Genomic DNA, 22,048 nt, shown 5'->3' with positions numbered 1-22,048 from the left:
TATGCATGCAATTGGTAAAAAAAAGTTTCCCTTCCAACTAGAAACTATAGTTTTGTATCACTAATTAAACAAAAACACTGAATACAGAACATGGAAAGTAAGTGTTGCTTCTTTTTAGGTTTGAGAGTGCTTGCTGTCCTGGCTGATCCTGTGGTAAATCTCCCCATATTCAATATTAAAATAAGAAGTAGTAATGTAGGCTGATTATTACAGCAGGTAGATTGTCCAGTCCTCATTTAATGGTCTCGTCTTGATTTCAGTCACAGATGTACCCATTAGAGGGAATCAGAACCCAGTGCTCACATCTTTATGACTTATCAGTACATCAGAACATCAGGGTGGAAATACATACAGATTCTTCACTGCGCCAACTGTACATGTGCAGGCTCTCAACACAAACTTAGCCATGTAAATCCAGCCGTACAGATACAACATACTCCTCTGAAGCCTTAGAAAAATACCAGTGCAACATAGAGCCATTTTACAAAACAATCATCTTTATAGAAAGGTATTTTAGTGGTATATGCTGAGGTAAATAATAAAAACAGACCCAAGAGAGGGCATGACCAGTGTTAAGGAGAACTCTGGATGAAATTTGGCCAAAAGCCTGTTTTATAAAAGCTAATATTTACCTACCAGTTACGATCCCTGGTAAGGTGCTTATTGCTGTAATACTTCAATATTATTCTTCAGTTTACAAATTGAAAAATATATGAAATTAGATCTGTATGAATGTTAGGTATTAGTTGTCACAAATTTAAAAAGGCATTGTACCAAGTTTTCTTAATTGTTTACTAACCAATTTGATTGTAGCAGGTAAATAAACTACAGCATACATTTTACCTGACACCATGCATCAAAATCACCAAAAAACCTAAGTTTATCAAAGTCCAACTCCACAAGGAAAACATGAAAAAGTGCAAATTATGTACCCAGTATTTCTGTCACAGCTGTTTTTTCTTAATATGGCATGAAAAAGGTTTACAGCATATATTAAGAAAATTCTTACAAGTGTTCACCTCAATGTTTATATATACAACATTTTGCTCAAAGTGCTCACTATATGAAAAAAACTGATTGGATAAAAATATTTAAACAGTGCTTTCTGAACGTTCAGGGAAAATTCATATAATACATCAGTCCCATTTGTTCTCCTCTTCACTCAGTGCAATGAGATGCAGAAGTCACATCAACTTCCTGAAAACTTTGCTTGCCACTTTGCCAGAAAACCTCAGTTACAGTGGCATTCTTGGTGTCCCATTGGGAGTGGGTCTTTTATTTTTTTGTAGGTGGCTTTGATGTTTTCGAGATCTTACTACTTTCATTCTTACTTCAAACACTTCTTGTATGGCTTTTCGAAAACAATGGAAATTGTAGTCTATTAATCCTACAGAGACAGAAATGTTTTACATATTAATAAGGACATTCATATAAATAAGGTAATGAAAATATTGCTTATATTCTATGTTTAGTGAAATACCATACTCTCTGTCTGGAAGTCATATTCAGTAAACTGTCCAGGAATTTCTTCTGTGCTAAGCAAAAGCATATTTGATAAATACAAATAATTCAGTAAGCATTACAGCTTGATACCATGTCTGCTATTAAATATACCTGCAAGTTTTAAGAGAAAACAAATAGAAGTTCATTGGCAGATAACAGAGCCTTAATTTCATAAAGGGCTTTGAAAAAGTGCTCAGTATACTAGAAGAAAAACTGAAATCTTTCATAAAATATGGTGTCATTTTGGAAATAACTGTGATAGAAATAAGTAGCATCTATTAATCAAGAAATGTTCCTTTTTTGACAATACATAAACTTTGAAATGGATATTTGATAGAACTATTACCAAATCTCAGCCAGCTCTATTTCATCTTACATTGTAATTAAAAAACAACACAATAGACATGCTGTTAGGTTAGATACTTACATAATAGGCAGATCACATTACCATGTCAGTGGGCTGAATGTGATCCCACAGAAAAGCTGTAAAGCCATATAGGTAGTCAATTGGAAGACTTACTGAGTGCTACAATTCTGTAATACCACAATACAATTTTAGAATTTTGGTACTGAGCTCATGACCTCATTCAATGTTAATGCCATCAGCTTTCTTAAATACTGCAGCATTTTCCACTTCAATTTCCCTAACAGGAGATACATATTTTTAAGTGGTTTAAATCCACCATGTTACACTTTGGGGTTTTTTCCCAGGAATTATCTTCCCTCTCCCTAGAGTTCAGACAAAATATTACTTGGAAATCATGAGGCATAAAAAGCTCATCTCCACAATAATACCAGAACTGAACTGCAGAAGAGTGCAGGCTACCAAGTTTCCCAACTATGCAGACACAACAACCTCACACAGTTATGGACAAACCCTAATGGCTGTTTATTCACCATGGTGTCTTTTCTGAAACAGTGCTGCTAGTAAGTATGCAGAAATAACACTTTTTATGCTTACAACAGAAAGTGTCTGCATCCAACATTCATATGCAATAAAGATGGTAGAGGTATGGAAGAGACATTTGACCAGTTTAAGTTCTACCAGAAGCTCACCAGGCTGTCAAACAGCCCAGCAGACACGGTACAAGTGCTGCATTCACAAACACACCAACACTGACTGGTGAATTAATAGCACAAGATGGGGCACACAAGCCCAGATGACGGCTTGCTCTTCCACTGTTGAGTTTTGGTCTCAGGGCATGTCACAAAGACCAGTAACTCAGTGAACATCGTGCCAGTGAGCAGAGAGATCATGAAGTAAGGGTTCAGTATTGACCTTGACCAGGGTCAGAGAGACAACAAGGAAATTTTATGCACTTTAACTACAAAATATTAAAGCAGTCCTAAACAGGACTAGGTCCAAAATATGCAACTTTTCAAAAACCTCCTTTCAGATATAAGAAAAGCAAGAACAATCTATCAGCCAGTTTCAAAAATTTTCCCTTGGCAAGCAGGGAAGCTATTCCAAATGTGTATGCTGGTATCAACAGTTACAAATCAGTGTCAGTCAAGACAAACAAACACAGTCTACAGTTGCAGGTGGAAGCTTTACTGCATCGGATGTAAGTTTTCAAATGCTTTCGTATCAGAATGTTGTCAAATATGCTTATGATTTCATCCCATCTTAATGCCAACACAAGTACTTCATGCCTTTAAACATGTTATGTAAGCTTTATCAAGCTGTACTTACCTCAATATTTATCATACTGTTAGAAACTGTTAACAGCTAGTAACAACCTCAGTTATTCATTAACTCAGTAATACAAGGGAAAATTAATGCAATACCACAAAAGGGGAAAATACCTTTTCTCTCAAAGCTTTCTTCTCTGACAAAACAAACAAGAGCGAGGAATTTTGTCACCTCTTTTAAATAAAGGACAGTTGTATTATTCAGTTTTATGATTGCCATTGATTCTTTGTCATAAGGAGTTCCAGTGCCATCATCTTTAAGCCTAAAGAGCAATATTCAAACAAACAAGAAAAGGTAAGACACCAGATTAGCTAGCAAAAGTACTGCTACATTGGTTCTCCCACCAAAGAATCTCAAACTTTATGAAATCTTCATTTTAACCTTTCAGGGGATCTCTTCTTCAAACTACACACTACGTAAACTAAGAAGACAAAGAGATTGTTTATCCGATCACACACCAAACCTTAGATCTGGAGCTAGAAATCAGATTGTTTGGTTGCCACGTGCCTGAACTGGAACCTTATTTTTCCTCTGTAAGTTACAAGCCATTTGCCACAAGGCTGCTTTTCTTTTAATCAGTGCTTTATATTATGACATCATAAACATGTGAAACAGTAGGTCTGTACTGGTAAGTCCAAACCCAGTAACCTTGCTTGAGCGGTGGTGGCTGACTGATAGTTTAAGACATCATGAGACTTTCCTCATGAGATGTTGGCTTTTGCAACATCGTATTATGAAAAGAGATTTCTCCTTCACAGATGCTGTGTCATGATGATCACTGTATTATGTTTTTGTATGTTGTAACATTGTAATTTTATCCTCATTCCTGAATGCACACACAGAGATTGTTAAATGGGTAGTTGTCACCAATCTCCCAGAACAATTAGTCTCAATAATATATTAAGTTCCACAGGAACAGAGGACAAGAAATTAATTGTAGTATCATGTCTTTGGTCTGTAACTAAAAAGTGGCAAGCAGATCTCTGGTGATAAATGCTAAATGGCTACACAACCAGTGGCAGAATGATATTTTGTAAATAAAGAGCCCCACAAGTGGTGTTGTACAGATAATTATTAAATGGACAGTCTTTTGAACTACACAGCAGCATCTTTCTCTCTATAAAAATCAGCCATCCTTTATTTTATACCTCTGTAAAACAAGTTCTTATACAGTTACTGAAGTGATGACTCCAAAATCTGAAATGCACAGTAGAATATACAAACTTCAGAGATTTTAGGTAAGTATTCAACAGTTTATTGCTCCAGTGCTTACTGCACATCTGCACCAGGACTCTCCCTTGTACCTTCTCCAAGAGTGCAAGTCTGTCAGTGGGTACAAATGCACAGCTACCTCAGCCCACCACTCTCTAAGCATGCTGTGCATTGGCCTCCAAGTGTAAGCATCTTAATGCACTAACTCTTCATGTGCTCCTGCCTTTCCTAGGAATGGCTGGCATTACATTTAGCCAAGGGCCAAGCCACTGAAAACATAGCTTGCAAGGAGATGTACATGCCAGCCCAGGAGATTCCCACTTGCTAATGTATAAGAAGGGGAAACTGAAAAAAACCAGAAAGGTTATGTAGGGAATAGAGGACAAACAGGGAACTGAAGTGAGAGTGAAACAACTCTCTGAGGTAATTAGAGGCCACTGGCTATTAAATGAAACTAAATATGGCCCCACTTCTTTTTAGAACAGGAGGCATCCTTCTGTTGACTTCATCCCTAGGGAACAAAAAGATGATGTTTCCTTTTATTTTAGGTTGGTTTCTTCCCACTTCTTCCTCCAAATAAAATTATTAGCATAGAAAGAGGAAGATGCTCACAAAAGAGGCTGAACACGGAGCAGTGCTTGTTGCTGGGAAGGATCAGTCCCTCAGAAGCCAGCCGCTTCCTCCTCCCCTCTCCTGGCAAATTACCCATTCTCATTATTGTTTATACCCACATCACTCTAATTTTGAGGCTATTCAGATTGCCAGTACACAACTTTATGGAAAACATTAATAATTTACTTACCCATATATACAAGAAATGTCAATCACGACATCTATCATATCACAGCAGAGCTCGTAAGTTTGCATATCCACTGGAGTGCTGTCCGTTGCAATATAGATCTTACTGACTACATCAAATAAAAACGCTTTTTCAATCCCAGAATTCTATTCAAGAGAAGAAAAAAAAGAAAAAAAAAGTGGAAGCCACGCTTTCAAATTAACACCAAGCTTTTTTGCTCCCTTACTTGCCTGCTGTACAAAACAACTAGGCTAAAGAAGTTAAACTGCAATCAAGCTCATTTTGAAAGAACTGTACATACAGCACTGTCATATTTGTAACAAACCACAGTGCTCACAGACCTTCCAGCAGTATCTGCCTCTGAGCAGACATAATGCCAAATTACACTCCCAAACTTCTCCACCTGGAGAGAGTACATTTCTTTTCAGTGGAAAATGCGGGGGAGCAAGGGGGGTAAGAAAAACCTTCCAAGTTCAAGCTTTTGGCGTTTTAATTGTAGCAACAGACATAAAAGAAAGCTGGAATCCAAAGTTTTTCTAGCTGGAAATATAAGAAGATAGAAACAAAGGAAAGAAAACACTGATGGACAAAGAAGACAGTATTGTTCAGGAACTGATCTCTCAAAGAAACTAAGAATTTTTTTCATTGGTCTGTAGCTGTTCTACTGTCTGGTTCTGTAGAACATCTTTTAGGACCACAGGAGAAAGACCAGTGTTTTGATGGTGCCTTCAGGTTTCATGTAGCACTGGTGGTTAAAACCATGTTTAAAATGCTAAGGCTTGTTAAAGTGATGACAGCTATGTTCCTGTCATCTTGCCAAGCTGGTTAAGATGCTCTCCATACTGGAGATGTATCGTATCCACAGCTCTGAGAAGCTAGCCAGGAATGCTAGCTCTTACCCTTTGTGTAGATAAGGTGAACTGCCATAAGGCTCTGCTTCCTGGAAAAAAAATGTGTACGGCTTAACTGAAAACAGTAGCCTTGCTGGCTATCTGGATATCAAGGGATTACACCTGAGCAGTTGTCCCAGCATGAAAAGAAAGGGCAATTTCCCAGTATTGCTAAAGTTATAGAATACACTTCAGTATCCACCTATACCGGAAGACAAGCAACTTTCTTCATCCAACTGAATTGTCTCCATATATGGGATTCCCTTTTTAACATGGGTTAGGACTGCTGCCACAGTAGTTTTGTAACCACCAAAAACCACACTGAAAATCCCTAACAAGTTTTAACAGTTTCAGCTTCTTTTGTAGTTACAGAACTTTTCCTTTTTTTTCTTCTTTCTTTTCTAAGTCAACTATTTAACACATAGTTAAGTGACTAAAGTGACTCTCCTGCTTTCCATATTTCCTGAAATAGCCAGAAAAATTTCCAACACTATATATGCTATTGAACAATGGCCAGTGGCATTTTCTTCTTTAAAAGGCATCATTCTTCCATCACTGCACACAGAGCTAAGGCTGCAAACATCCATTAGTAATAACAGAGTATAGAGGTGAATTTCTTGCATTTCATAATGGAAAAGACTCTCTGAGCGGCATATTTCAATAAGTCAGTAATAAAAAATATCAAAACAAATATACACTGTGGATACCTTAAGTATATGGGCTGAAGCACAGGATGTACAAGGAAAGTCTAAGAGAAATGGCTTTGTTCAACCTGAAGAAGAGAAGGCTCATTGCTATCTACAATATCTAATGTAAGGGTTCAGAGAAGCCAGAGCCAAACTCTTCTCAGAGCTACAATGTTGAAGGATAGAAGGCAAAAGGCACAGGCTGAAATTCTGACTTGATGTAAGGAAAAAAAAAAGGTAAGAGTGGTGAAGGATTGGAAGCATGCTGAACTGAGAGTTTGTAGAGTTTCTATCCTTCCAAATGCACAAAGCTGAACTGGACCCAGCCATAACCAGCTTGCTGTAACTGGCCTGACTCTGAACAGCAGCTGACCTCTAAAGGTCACTTTCAGCCTACAGGGCTCTATGAATCTATGTTCTTTGAGCACAAAGAACAAAAATGTATGCATATTTATGCTGGTTGTTCTGGCCACATATGGTAGTTCCGTAATTTTACTTTTTAAACAGTAATTCTGACAGCACCTCACACAGTTCAACAGATGCTGTCAAATAAGATTAATTACAAGATTCACTTGAAATATCATGTAAGTACATAGCTGTAATTAGTGGCCAAAATTGTATTTGAAAATACAAGTAATTTCAGACAGAAGAAGCTGGAACATGAGACCTGCAGTGTCATTCTGGAGAAGTCAATTACAAAATTCTGTATTACACAAAGAGAGACATAGCAACAATTTCACCTGTACAATTGCACCGCTAAGATGCACTTTAAATTATTAGGATGTCAGTGACAATATAGTAACGTTTAACAATGAGAAGTGATGTTTTCATCTCAGAGCTCCAGGTGCTGCAGCCTGCCTGTACTTGCAGTGACAGTTCAGAAAGTTCTCATCTTGAGACGTTTGCCATGCCAGCCATTACCCGTGCTGGTAAGGGCAAAAATTGGTCTCTTAACTTAAGCTTGTTTTCAATTGCAACTCATCCATTGTGGTAGGACCTGCTGAGAAACTGCACGTATTTGCTTCCTTAGAACTTTTTATGGTGACAGAAATCTCTGTGAAATGGTAGGATGGACTGCCAGGAGTAGTAACCACTAAATTGTACCCACATGTCTTCAAATATTTCATTTGCCAGGGTTTTTATTACAACTGTAACCGAAAAATCAGAGGAGTTCCCAAAATTTTTGTGTGGAAATTACTCAACACCGTCCTCGCTCCACCCCCAGCCCCGAAAAAACCCAAACAGAAATTGTAGAAACAATAATAACAAGTCATAAAAAACCCAGGAAAAGGTGGATAAAAAGTACTATTCAAAGAGACATTATATCATTAATACTCAGGGAAAATGGCAATAAAAAATCAACTGTTTCTGTTACTAGAGCAGGTGGGTTCCTCACTGAATGAAGGGCTGCCACTGATTAAACGAGAGCAGGGTCTCAATAAACACCAGTTCTCTCTGACACAACCCTACAGTCTGAAGAGATGATGTAGTAAAATGTGCTAAAAGCACTCTGAATCAACGTAACAATATTCCATGGTTAATCTGAACCAAGACATTGTAAAAAATCTGCAATGAATATATGAAATTTTATTTTGGATAGGTAAAGATCATGAGGTACTTGAAATTCAAACCATGTTTCTCAACTATTTGTTGTATGCATGATGATGTAGAAGACAGCTTCTATTCGTTAAATAGAATGGGTTCAGTAAAAGTGGTAGTATTACTCCAATTCCTAGGATAGGTAAGCAGGCCTATCTTTTTCTGTCTTTAAAGTATAAAGAGTAAGCCAGAATCTGGCCCTAAAAAGTGATTCTCAGAAGAACTTAAGAGGATATTGCCAGTCACATCCAGTTAGGAATTGATTTTGGACAATTATTTAAACAGGTCTTACATCAAACAGCAGATTTCATGAATTAATTTAAAGCACTACCTTTGAATTTACAGATTACAAAATTTAAGTCATTAAATGATCAAACCTGTACATAATTTTATTTTTACTTTAATAATTGTTTCATTTTATGCATACATTTTAATATCCCTCGAAACAAACCAAACAACCCTCAAATGAAAATACACATTCCCATGTCACACAGCTTGACTGGTTGATAAGGCGACAGTAATTAAGAAACAGGCATCCTTCTATATGAAGCTGGTAAGTGCGTTAGGTAAGATTTACATGGATTTTGAGTGCCAAACAAACTGTTATTTTATGACTTACAAGTAGTTAAATTAAAGAATGCAGAAGCAGTATTATCACACTGATGGTTCCTTAAACATGCTTGCACACTGTGGCATTATAAACTTAGGCAAAAACCTGCTGTGAACCTGAGAGTGATTGCAGGTCTATTTTTGTAATCGTCAAGTTTTTGTGTTAGAACTCTCCATGGCATGTATGAAAGCACTTCCTCATGAATGCTGCTGCAAAACCAAAAGTAGAACACGAATACACCCACACCCTGATATCCAACACGCTGGCTTCCTGAGGTAGGGTGTGACCAAAATCCATGCCAAAATTTGTTGTTACTAAGTTGCCAAGGTAAAGAAGCACCCCCTAACTAATTGTATACGGGAGAACAATGTTTAATCTTCCTGTGGTTTTAAACAATCATTCTGAGTCTCTCTGTCTACAGACAGAAGATACAAGCATGCTCTGAGCATAGTGATGCAGCTACACGTGGCCCTTGGTCACCAAGAAACTGGAGCCAAGAAACAGTCTGAGACTCTTTCCCATACTGAACAGGCGAAATAGCACACTGCCCTTGCTTTTCTGGACTTCCCATTTATTTGAAGTACTTGTTCTTCCTTACAAATTATACCTGATATTCAAGGTATGATTGGGGCTGGGTGTTCCAGACACATGAGCAACTGTCATCAGTCATTCAGGAAGCTCCTTGTGCTCAGTTCATGTGGAGATTCTGTACAAACCCTTCACCAAGTCCAAACAGTGAGGAGACTCCATACAAAGCTCTGACACACAATGAGGGACTGGGGTGACTCTGGCACAAGGAAGACTGTTATTCAGACAGCTTTCTCTGTAAGACTGTGTGCCAAAACCACTATCTAAATGGTCTAGAATTGTTGGCATCATTTCTTCATTACCTTTCTGTCATGGAGTTTTGAGACTACGTGATAATAACTAATATACAGTCCAGCTGGTTTGGAAGAAACTGATCTTTGTAGTAAACCATTCATTATGAAACAGTATAAATATGTTGTTTAATAGTAAGAGAATAATAATTTCTTATGTCAAAATCACAAAAAGACACAACAAAATACCTTGCTTGGAAATTGAAGCTTCAGAAATTAGTGCTAGATCCAAGTGCAAAATTAGAATACTGTGAGAAAGGGTGCAGTTTTTGGAGCCACTATGACCACTAAAATAGGGAGTTTCCCCTTTTCACAACCTACTCACTGTGCTCCCCTTCACTCATTGCCCCATGTTTCCATCTCTTACCTTGTGTCATAACAAGAGCATGTTGGACTCCACCACCACCTGCTTTTAACTAAATTAAAGAGTGCATAAGTGCATGTCATAGAAACCCCAGGAGGGAACAGGTGAGTGTCAGAACCACTACAAAGGAAAGGAAGGGATCAGACATACAAGAAGAGTGGAGCAAGCAATCTCTTCCACAGTGATAACAAACCACTAGAGATACAAAGCTCCCTAACTGGCCTTCAGAGTAACTATGGAAGTGGTAAAAATTGTGGTAGACGCTACGTCTAAAAATTTCGCAACGTAAGAAGATTTTCTTAAGCTTGGTAAACTTCTGATACAAAGTAAAATTAATTCTGGGAAGCACTATAGACAGCTCCACAAATGAGGTTGGACTAGATTATGTCTTTAAAGTATTTATTCATACAAGTTTTAAGCACAATTTAAACAAATGCATGCAGCACAGACTTTTGCAACATTCAGATTGAGGCTACAATGTGACTCAGGAAATACTGTGAGTATCTCAGCTGATCACCAATGCTGTTTAATAGAAAGGGAGGTGAGGCCAAGCTGCATGGAGGTGCATTTCAACTAAGTTCTGATACTTTCTCTGAGAGTTCACACTGCTCATGATCTCTAAGAAGGCAGTGCACAGAGTATCTGAACATGCATGTTGGACATAGCCAGATCTACAGACAAAGGATATGGTAAGTACTTACTGAAATAAAGATGTTAAGCAGGTTTTCCAGTGTTGGGAGCTGTGGAATCAGTTTCTGTACCACTTTGCTAAATGCTTCAAATATAGAATGATCATATATGCTTGTCAGATAAAAGCTGGAAAAAAACGTCACCACATTTTCCTTTTAGCACATACTGTGAACATGATGTACCTTTCATAATATGAGTGAAATAAAATATTGTCAAACAGTAAGTGCCTATAGTAATGCAATTACCCTGTGATCAAAAGTCACGATATGATTGCAGCACAGGACTTCATCTCTCTATTAAAAAAACCCCAGCCTAGACACTGAAACCTAGACCTTGATGTAGAACTTTTTAATGCGACTCCCATGCTGGTATCCTTACAAAACTATTTATCAAATTGCAGGAGGGGAGTATTACTGACTATGTCTGTTGTGATCTAATTTTTGAAAGCTGTGGACCCATTTATCAGTGTAGTGATGCAGTCGAGTAGTTAAGAGCTCTAAAGCTGGCATGTTCGCAGAGCAGGCCTCTCTTTTTAATGTATTTGTATTTGGCTTTAAAGTGCTAAGAAAGCCATGACAAATTGATGTCCTCTGGTTCCCAGCCTGCAGAAGTCCACTATTTGTCACTATTTGCTACAGTAATCCACTTTACCAGAAGACACAAGGCAAGAATACAGCACAGGTCCTCCCAAGTGGCTCCAAGCCAGCTGCAGCAGTGAGGATGAGCGACTGGGAGGGGACTGTGTGGCAGAGAGCTCTCAAAGAAGGCAGAAGTGATGTAGTGGCATACACTCCACTGCCTGGAACTCTACTGGTTGCTGTCACTGTCCAAGCCAACTTATTTCAAGACAGCAACTGCAGCAAAAACTGAAAGGACTCTGGCATGTTTGTCATCTGTTATTAAGCAGCTCTCCATCTTTCACTCCGAGACAGCAATCAGAAATAAGATACTTTGGCTCAGGTCAAATGTAGCATCTCTGATTATCCCTTTCCTTCACAGATCAAAAGCACATTGCCTGCTACTTCAAGAAAACAGAAAATGGTAACTTGTCAAATGAACTGCTCTCCTCTTTAGCATTCTCTGCACAGCAGCTTTTCTCACCTGAGGTGAATCTTCTCCAATCCAGCATCTGCAAGGTCATCATTTGCCCTCTGGTGAATATCCCTCTGCGTTTCAATCTTGTGATCATCAGATAAACCATCCACTTTATGGATAAAGATTTCAAAGTTGATATCTGGATTCACTTTATAGGCTCTGGTCACAGTAAGATGCAGCCGAGCTAATGCTTCCATATAATCATCCTAATAAAGGAAAAAGAAGAGCTACAAGTTATGAAAGTATTTTAAAATATATGTATTAAATTTTATGATACTTATTTTTAGATAGTACTACAGCTCAACAACAGCTTAATTTTTTTTATGTTTTATAAGTAGAAGCCTGAGCCTACATCCAGCATGTGCACCAATCTCATGCTGTCAGCACTGAGGAATCTGAGTAAGAACCTTGAGATGTTAAAACAAATTAGTTAAACTTCTGAACATACTGCAGAGAGAGATTAAAAATAGCCAAGCAGCTCTTCAAGTTTTAATGACTTCTTTTAATGTGTGTTTGTGATGTAGATTATTTATTTGCTTTGAAAAAACCTTATGCTTTCCAACCCATTTGTCTATTGCTGAAGGAAGAAAAGAAAAGAGTAGCTTAAAGCCCCTTTTTTTACCTGAGAATCAATAACAAATATCAGTGCTCCAGTGCCTCTGAAAATCATCTCATAATCAAACGTAGGGTCAAAGAAGTCAATTTGCCCAGGAAAATCCCATATTTGAAAGTTGACAAAGGAGCTGTTGGAAACATCCTCTCTGCAGATCTTGTTTGTGCTCTCCAAGAAGAGAGTCTCATTCGGCGACATTTTGTGAAAGACAACTTTCTGAATGGAAGACTTTCCACTTCTTCTCAATCCCATGAGCAGGATTCTTGGCTTAACTTCAGTACTGAAGGGATCATTGAAATCCAAAACTGAATAAAACCACACAAGAAGAAAAGGAATATACTATGGCAATATAATTAGAAACTGCCAGATAACATGCATTTGATATTTATTTTCAGGAAATTTTTATTTGAATTTATGCAAATGTTACCAATGTTTAAGCTTAGAGAGCAGTGCTACAGGCATTTTAACTTATTTGCCCCTTAGGCTATACTATCAGAAAATCTACTTCTCACCTCTAAGACACAAACTGTAGAAGCCTTGACTGCTCTGTTTGTACGTGAAAAATCTGTTATCACACACAGACATCCTAAAATACCTAATTTTACTCTAATTAACACTATGCCAGATATATTCTTCTTTAAGAGTATCATCTGATAACAAATACCCTTTTCAGCTGATAGCTACATCACACTGCTGGAAGAACAGAGTAAGACTGTGTTAAGTACTTCTGCATGATCTTCCTACCTGAGGGCTTCCCTTCTCTAAAATCAACCAACCAATAAATAAATAAATCAATGAAATCACAAATGCAAGGAGCTACAGGAAGAGTTCAACTCAGCAGGCACACAATTCTTCTATGTTGGAACGTGCAATACTGAGCTCACGAGGAGTCCTTTTCTAAGGTGCTTAGGATTTCACCTGCTGCTCAGTAATTTGTGTTACAGTCTGTAAAGTTTTGTTACCCAATAAATAAGATTACAGCGTATCATCTGCCTATTTGTAAAACAAAGGCCTGGAAACACAGGAGTTTCATTGTGTTACCTACCCCAGTTTGAAATTGGTACCACTTTTCCTGGTGCTGATGCAAGTTATATCAGCATCAAGCAGTTCTAACTATGCTGTTATATCTCTAAGGACATGAATGCATAGCTATCCATTCCTGTAGGCACACCAACTTTAGCTTCAGGAATCTCCAATCAAAACACCTACAGCAGTCTAAATTGCTGCATTTAGTTGGCCTGTAACTTTGAAATGTCTTTTGGTGCTGAGGTGAAATAGCACTGCCCTTGTAAGTAAAAAGCTTTCTACACCTCTGTGAAACTTTCTGCAGTGCCAAACACAAGCAACACAAAAAAATGAGTTGTCAGTGCTAAATCCACAGAGTACAACTCCGAGTACACAGAGGTCAGGTTTAAAATACCGATCACACAACAGGCTAACAGGCTACTGATCACACAACAATCTAGTGATGTTTGGTAGACCTCCCAACCATTGCACTACAGACTATTCAGATAATACTTCATAGCACAACATAATTGCATTGCATTTCCTTCCCTTTTTCTGCTGGGTAGGTTTTGAATTGCGGAAAACTGGCACATATTTATTCACATGCATAATTCTTGAATATGCCCTGCATACATTAAGCTTTACTCCCAAAATATGAAAATCCAAACCAATAAACCTTAGCAACAATTTGAACCTGTCAATTTATTACATAGCCCTCTCCGCCAAAAAAGATGGAAAGCTTAAAGGAATCTTTCCTAGGAACATGTTTTGCACCCAGGAGTGGTGACCACATCTTGTGTCTTCTTGTGTCCCTCAAGCCTCATTCACAGCTTCCAGAAACACAAGAGCAGGGTATGTCTGCCAGGAAGGTACAGAAGCATGTCCAGGTCTGTTTGTGCCTCCCAATTTGAGTGACAGAGAAGTAGAGCTTCTCAAACTGAAGGTATTGCAGTGTTAGCATAAAACATCTCCTGGCACCATCTACTGGCTTGTGGGAGGTTGTGCCACTCGGTGTAGCCCCGTGGCACCAGTGACTGACAGGAGTTTTCAACTCATATCGGTGGGATACTGTCCATTTCAAATACAATTGAAAAGCCTTGGCAGTTATTACCACTTACTGTGGTCTTGTCAATTATCACACATGAGCACTGCCAGGCAGGAGTAGTGCACAGGGGAAATGCCTTCAGGCAGAACAGGGATAGGTAACTGTAAGAATCTCATCCTACAAACACAGCCACTTCTGCTGATCCACACACAACAAATATAGGAGGTAAGAAACTGAGGTCAACATGCTGCTCTACTCTTCCCATCAACTTGAATAGGGGTAGTACCTCCTGTGGCTGAGAGAAACATGTGCCCTACAACACTTCACACCTACAGAAAACATCAGCTCTAAGATGATGTAACAAAATTTTATGTTTTGGGGGTACTGTGTTGTCAATTAACCAAACCAAACATGCAAGATTTAATGGTGTATCCTCCATCTCACTCTGATTTTTGGCCATCAGAATGGAAAATAATTTATCCAAAGCTTTAAACAGACTTTATAAAAGCATATAAAGAACAGTCTTCAGGTTGAGGTTTTATTGCATGTTTCAAAAAAAAAAAAAAGCCTCCCATTTGCTCTGTACACAACTGAACTTACAAAGTCTCATCTACCATGGATTTGTACTTTGTGTCCCCTTCCTCTTCCCACCACAATAACACCAACTTCCTCCTGTATGTCTTATGACATCTCCTCCAAATAACAGATATGACATGCTGTGGCTGATCTGGAGCTCAGCACATTTCAGCTGGCTACACCGTGTACACCCGTCTGCCAGCTGCTGCCACAGAGAAAACACAAAGCTGCTCCCCTGTTCCTCTGAGGACACTTCATTTAGCTTTCTCCTCTCTTCTGAATGCCAGTTTTCCTCAAACTTGTGGGAACTTAATAAACTTTAAGACGTCTTTTGTTCAAATTTGGTTGAAGGTGGACAGCAGTTTCCAAGGTTCTGACCACTGACGAGACAACCTGAGGACAGGCTACCTACCTAACTTCCTTTTCTTTAAGAAACAAGCTAAAAACCCACATATATCTGAAGAAGTATTTTAAATAACTTGGTGGTTTTATGTTGTTGTATTAAATTATTCCAGGCTGTTAAGATTTTTACTGATTGTAATGCTTAATACCAAGAAATTGCTTTCTATTAAAGCCATACTAAAAAAAAATACAGTTGCAACTGCAAACAGAATTAGCGATGAGAAGAATGAAGACCAGCTCTTCTGCTAGTAAGACTGTTATTTAGCTTTTGAAATCCTGCCAGTTCAAAGACAGGGAAATGTTAAGAGTATCATCCAAACCTGATGAGATAGCAAGGCTTCTATAGCACTTCCCTCTCAGAGAGAGTTAAGAGATTACCTTATATGTAAAGGAATTGGACGATGCTTTGCCTGCCCACATTCCTTTGCAGGAGTACTTGACAACTCCTTTTTTAATTTGCCACAGAAATGCCAGTAGATGTATCACTGCAACTTCCCAGTCTAGGTTACTGAGTGAGATCATAATATGCCCAAGAGAAACACTAAACTCTTCTCTGTTCTATAACGGGAAAGATATTTTTCCCTATTGTGAGATGCAACACATTTCCTGCTTCATTCACTTCTGCAAAAAGTAAATGTAAAATGCCAGTCTCTAATGCATATCAACAGCCCTTCATATTTCAACTTTTCTAAGCAGCCATAAAGAACAGAAGCCATGCTGGTTAGAGACTATATCCTTTGAAGTATTCACGAATTTAACTCAACAAACCTAAAAGCACTTTCCACTAGAGAAGCACTCAATTCCTTACAAAACTTCTGTTAACTGCAGTTGTGTCCTAGCTTAGGGAGTGTGTTTTGCATGCATTGCAACATGCAGAAGAGCACAGCTCTGAGGAGTTGAGAACTCCACGCAGCAGTCCCGACCTGTCTCACCAGGATGCACAGTACAGAACAAATACTTTAATATCTCCTTTATGCTATTAGATACACATGGATAACTAAAACAGTTTTTGAAGCCCATCCTGAATTCCAGATCAACTGCAATTAATTATCAAAGCAGGTGACTATCAGTGCTTCCCAGGTGTATGGGATGGGGATGCCATGTTCTGTACATCCCACCAGCTTTCAAACATCCAAATAAAAAACATCACAGCTCATCTGTTCAAGTAACATAAAGCCAAAAGGAATTGTTTCGCTCATGTTACCATCCGCAAGTAACAAGCCTTGGAGTCTAGCTTTGAACTAATACAGCTAATAATGTGGTTTTTTTCCCACTAATGCAGTTATATTAAGTTTTAACCATTTCTGTGTAAAGGAGAGGTAGCCGTCCCAAACTTTCTACTCTTACCTTCAAACCCATTCATCTTGTAGCATTTCCAGTACTACTGTGACTGTGGTATTTGCAGCACTTTGGATTGCTGTCAAGACAATGCCCTTACAAAACACATACAATGAACATCTTCAACTCTAACACATGGCCTGAGACTAAAGAGTTAACAGAAAAAGCTTGTATGCAATAAAGAAGGCTGTTCAGCTACTGTGGGTTTATAGACATTGAAGAAACGCCTGGTGGAAGGAAATTCTTGTGGCTACAGAAAAGACTCAGAACCAGAAGACCTGGTTCCACACTGCCTCAAGTGCAGCACTCTGCAATGCAATGTCTTAAAGCCACTTCCTTGGACACTCTGCAGAGGGCTTCCCTGCTTCTAAACACTTTTTAATTGCATATTAAAAAAATTTGACTAGGCTTTATGTAAATTTTAGTGTTTTCAAGTCTCTGAATATGTGTAAGCTAAGGACAAGAGCCATGGTTTTAGCCATTGAAGCTGGAGACACAAACCCAGTATGGAGTGAGAGATGACCAATATGGAGTTTTGAAATCTTCTGCATGCTTACAAGAATCAATTATGCTTTTACTTTTAAGCCTGGCTTCTCTCTTCACTGTCAACAGCCATGCATTGAAGTCGTCCTTCTTATACTGCCCTTTTCATTCTTTCTTTGTAGAAAAGTGAAGGCTGTGATACTGAATTTTGGACTACTTGCTGTACAGAGCCAGGAAGAGAGGACAAAATATAAGGGAAAGCCTCTTGCCCTGCAGCCCAGTGTTACACAAAACACAGACCTGAATCCCAACCCCCTCCATTTCAGATGCTGTATGTCTCTTTCTCCAGACAATTCAAAATGCAACAGAAAACCAGGGAATCTGGACAGTTAAAATAGATTTTGTTTTAATCCTGCGTAAAAAAGTCCCTGCAATGGACTGTCTTCTCCTACTATTCACTATGTAAAGGTTTTTTTCTGTTAAGTACAATATTTTGGTGTTATTGTAAAAAAGCAATTGCAATTTTTAGCAGTCTAACAAGTTCCTATTCAGAAATATCCAAATAAATTCATCTGAACACAGAATACGGATTACTTTCTACAGAAAATATTAACTCAGTGTAGCACTAAAGAAATTAATTAGAATTTCTTCTCTTTGCATCAAAATGAAGGCAGTTCTTTAGCAGGTTCAAGTAAGACTTTATTTAGTCTCAGTTATACCCTTACAGTCTAACATTCCTATGGCTTTTAACCATGAAGGCTTATACTCAAAGCACTGACCTTCCTCCCCTCCCCAAAATTACATTAGTCAATGCAGCACCTCCCATGGCAGCCTGTAGGACTGGGCCTTTAAGGAGAAGAGTTCCACACACTAATATAGAAGTAGACTTAAAACATGTGGCCTTTTATTATGCTCTTATAAAAAAGCACTTCTTTTTTTATCCTGCTAAACTGAGAGTTCTCCAAGCTCCTTTGTGAAATATGTCTCAGAAGAATGAATTCAGGCTCTGAATGAACGCAACAGGCTCTGAGCTGGCATTTCCTTTTTCTACTGAATGAGACTGCTTTTCCTGGTAAGCCCGTCCTTCTTAGCATCACCATCCATACTGCCACGGACATGCAGTGAGTAACGCGGGTCCTCACAAGCACAGACAGACATTTAGCAGAGCCTGCCACCGTGGGACTGACACTCGCAGCTGCGGAGGAGCCCCGGACACAGAGCTGCGTGTGGCCGCTGCCTTTTATAGCGTGACACCCAACCCCCCACCTCCTTGGCACACTCGGGTCACATCACCAGGCTGTGGCTTCTAATAAGTAATAACTCCCACCCCAGACAAGAAGAATACTGATGAGAGATTACACACACACACTTTGCCTGCACTCCCCTTGCCTCCTTCCTCCTTCCCGACGCTTCCTGTTACCTGTCAGCCCTTGCCCCGCTCCTGCCTCAGAGCTCCCTGCACCCTCTGACCCACCGAGTACGGTGTCCCCGTTCCGGCCCTTCCCATGGCCACCTCCGCAGCATCCCCGCTCCTCCCGGCCTCTCAGCGCCCACCCCCGTCCCCAACTGGGCCTGCCCTCCCTCTGGACGCCTCGTCTACCCCGCACCGCTGTCCCTGGCTCCCCTCGGGGAGCCTCGCCTCGCCTCCTCCCTGACCCACATCCACGGGCCGCCAAACCTCACCTCCTGGCGGCTGCCCCGTGCCCCCCGCCACCGTCCCGGCCTCACCCCCACCCCCGCCCCCGCCCTGCCTCACTCCACACCCACACTCGTTGCCGGCCGCTGCCCCGCACTCTCCTCCGAGCCCGATGCTGCCTCTCGGCCCTCCGGGAGGAGCCCCAGCCTCCGCCCCCGCAGCCCCGCGGCCGCTGCCACGCCGCTCCCCGCCGCCCCCGGTGCCGCTGCGGCCGCCGCGAGCGGCACTCACACGCCTCATCGCCGCCGCTCTCCGCGTCGCCGTCCGAAAAGGACTCGGCCCTGTCGGCGTAGCCCGCCAAGCCCACGATCTCCTCCTCCTCTTCCTCCTCCTCGTCCCCCTCTTCCTCCTCCGGCAGCTTCCTCGGCACCTGGCTCATGCCGGCCGCACTCCTCGCGGGGCTCCGCGGCCCCTCTGCCTGCGGCGGTCGGGGCGCGGGGGTGCAGGTCCCGCGCTGGCGCCGCGCCCGCCGCCGCTCCCCTCCTTCCCCCCGCACGGCGCTGGCGGAGCGCGGCGCAGCTGCCGGCGGGGCGGGCGGGGAGGCGGCGTGACCCGCGTCACCTGACGCGCCCGGTCACGGGCCGCCGGGGCCTCCGCGCTCGCCCGAGCCCGCTCCCGCTCCCAAGCCCAGCCCCGCCGCTGGCACCCTAGCGCCGCCGGGCATAGCCAGGCGCTCCGGGCTCACCAGCGGGTCCGGGGACTGCCGGCGCCGCCGCCGCCCGCCCCGGCCCTGCTGTCCCGAGGGACACCCGTGGGAGCGGTGCACATGCGAGGCGCTGCTCCTGGCGTGCGGGGCACCATGGGTGGGCGAGCGGAGTGGCCAGGTGTGCCAGGCAGCGGCACCGAGATGGCACCTGGCCCTTCTGTTACAAGCAGCCCTGCTCAGAACCCTTAGAGTCATAAAATCAGTTAGGTTGGAAAAGACCTCTGAGGTCATCGAGTCCAACCTATGACTAAACACCACCATCTCAACTACACCGTGGCACTAAGTATCACGTCCAGGCTTTCCTTAAACACCCCCAGGGGCGGTGACTCCACCACCTCCCTGGGCAGCCCATTCCAATGTCTAATCACCCTCTCTGTGAAGAATTCCTGCCTAATGTACCACCTAAATTTCCCCTGAGGCAGCTTAAGACTATGTCCTCTCGTTCTGGTTGCCTGGGAGAAGAGTCCAACCCTTATCTGACTACAATCTCCTTTCAGGTAGTTGAAGAGAGTGATAAGGTCTCCCCTGAGCCTCCTCTTCTTGGTCGTGTCATGCAATCTCACCCGGCACAAAGCCCAAAGATGGACTCGGGACTCTCCTGCATCTCCCCTACACACCTTCAGCATGTGGGAGACTGTGGGACCTGGGCGGGACCAGTGTGTCTTTCACCAGTCTAAGCTCCAGAGTGTGTGTGTTAGTCCCTGGCTGTTATCCCATGCTGCCCACTGTGGTGACCGGCAGCTGAATTCCTTATTCACCAACACCAAATTTTCCTGTGTTTTTGTTTCTCTCTTACTACTTCTTCTTGTCCTGTTCTCCCTCCTTGCATTCATTATAATGATTAGATTTCTGTTTGGAGTCTCCACGTTTTTCCCTGCAGCTGGTTATTTTTTCCCACCTCTGTGTTGCACTAACCCACTGGAGATAATGGAGGTACAGGTCTGTTCAGAGGCGGGAGAAATCCCCCTTGTCTATTAATATACATATTTATCGAAATGCCTGCCTTTATTCTCAACTGATCAACCTGCTTAGAAGTTTTGCTTGAACAGATTAACAATGTACTAAAAGATTATGGGAAATGTTTCAAAGTTAAACCCTGTAAAAGAAATTAGAACTTAGGTTTGGAGCAGGACTTTTTTACCAGTCATGTTTTCAGCATTGTGTCTTGGGACAGCCCTGGCAGGCATTAGCCTGCTGAAAACTGATGGAAAGAGGAAGAGTTTCCAGGTGTGTAATGAAGGGCCATATGTCTCACACACCAGCTGACCTCTTATGCGCACAAAGGGCTGTTAGGTCTCAAGGCCAGCTTTGGATATTGGGTCTTGCCCAGAAATCTGTCTGTATTAGGTTTCTTCTATACAAAGAGCTATGAAACATGACCAATGAGAGAGAGAATAATTTGGATATATTAAATACTAAATCAGGCTGTAGAAACTTAAAAAAGAGGACTGGTTACAATGCAGCTCTTCCCACAACCTTCTCGCAGCTGACCTCCTACCTGACCACAGCTTCAGGTTCAAAGCCATGTAGACTCCAGGCCCATTGCCGGATAGGCTTTTAGAGTAGGGCTGAGGAACTTCTGCCAATCCCTTGACATAAGCCTCAGGGCTTGCTCCTCCTCTGTCCTTTTGCCACCAGGTTGTTTTCAGTCCCCTCTGCACTGGGCCTTTTTCTCCTTTTCCTTTAGTCGGGTCACTTGACTTTGAAGCTGGGTGCACATAATGAAACAGCACCCAGCCTTCAGTCACAGGACTTGTAGTAGGGGCAGGTAAATAAGAGGTTGATTCTTTGCATATATGACATGTACAGTGTTAGATGTGACTGTGTCCATGGAGAGCTGTAGTTCATAGACATGATATACTTTCTGTTTCATTCATTTCTCTTCCCACTAGAAAAAAAAATCCAGAAAAATACAAAACGGACTGTCTGGATTAGAAATGGTTAATGTCAATTAAGCACAGGGAATGGTCCCACTGACATCCATGCAATCAAGGAGCCTATCTGCATCTAGGTTTGCAAGATCATGATAGGGTCTTGTCCTGTTCCTGCTAAAGAGTGAAAATTTCCATAAAATACATTGTTCACAGATCAGTGCCAAGAAAGCCTTTTTCTACAACGTGCTAACATCTTGTTTCTCAATCATAATGATCAAACATAACCAAAAT

The 22,048-nt window shown here is 41.3% G+C and overlaps 1 protein-coding gene across 1 annotated transcript; it reads right to left on the bottom strand.

Moving 5' to 3' along the window:
* Window positions 1-475: 475 nt before the first annotated feature.
* Window positions 476-19,718, bottom strand: RRAGD (Ras related GTP binding D). Its single transcript, XM_082302737.1, has 7 exons — window positions 19,409-19,718; window positions 12,642-12,937; window positions 12,026-12,225; window positions 10,936-11,050; window positions 5,211-5,353; window positions 3,310-3,458; window positions 476-1,387 (listed from the first exon to the last, which is right to left on the bottom strand). Exons 1-7 carry the CDS (start codon window positions 19,554-19,556, stop codon window positions 1,236-1,238), a joined length of 1,203 nt encoding a protein of 400 aa, XP_082158863.1. The 5' UTR covers window positions 19,557-19,718; the 3' UTR covers window positions 476-1,235.
* Between the last annotated feature and the right edge of the window lie 2,330 nt (window positions 19,719-22,048).

The sequence above is a fragment of the Coloeus monedula genome (genome assembly GCF_965178545.1).
Source record: "Coloeus monedula genome assembly, chromosome: 2".
In the NCBI taxonomy this organism is placed as follows: Eukaryota; Metazoa; Chordata; class Aves; order Passeriformes; family Corvidae; genus Coloeus; species Coloeus monedula.
Note: the sequence above shows the minus strand (reverse complement) of the source record. Positions and strands in the feature narration are given on the sequence as shown.

Coding starts and splice junctions, on each gene's coding strand:
- RRAGD (XM_082302737.1), bottom strand. CDS start 19,556: ATGAGCCAGGTGCCGAGGAAGCTGCCGGAGGAGGAAGAGGGGGACGAG. Junction 11,051..12,025: donor TTGGAGAAGATTCACCTCAG/GTGAGAAAAGCT, acceptor GTTTTTTTCCAG/CTTTTATCTGACAAGCATAT. Junction 5,354..10,935: donor TGCTTAACATCTTTATTTCA/GTAAGTACTTAC, acceptor TCTCTTGAATAG/AATTCTGGGATTGAAAAAGC.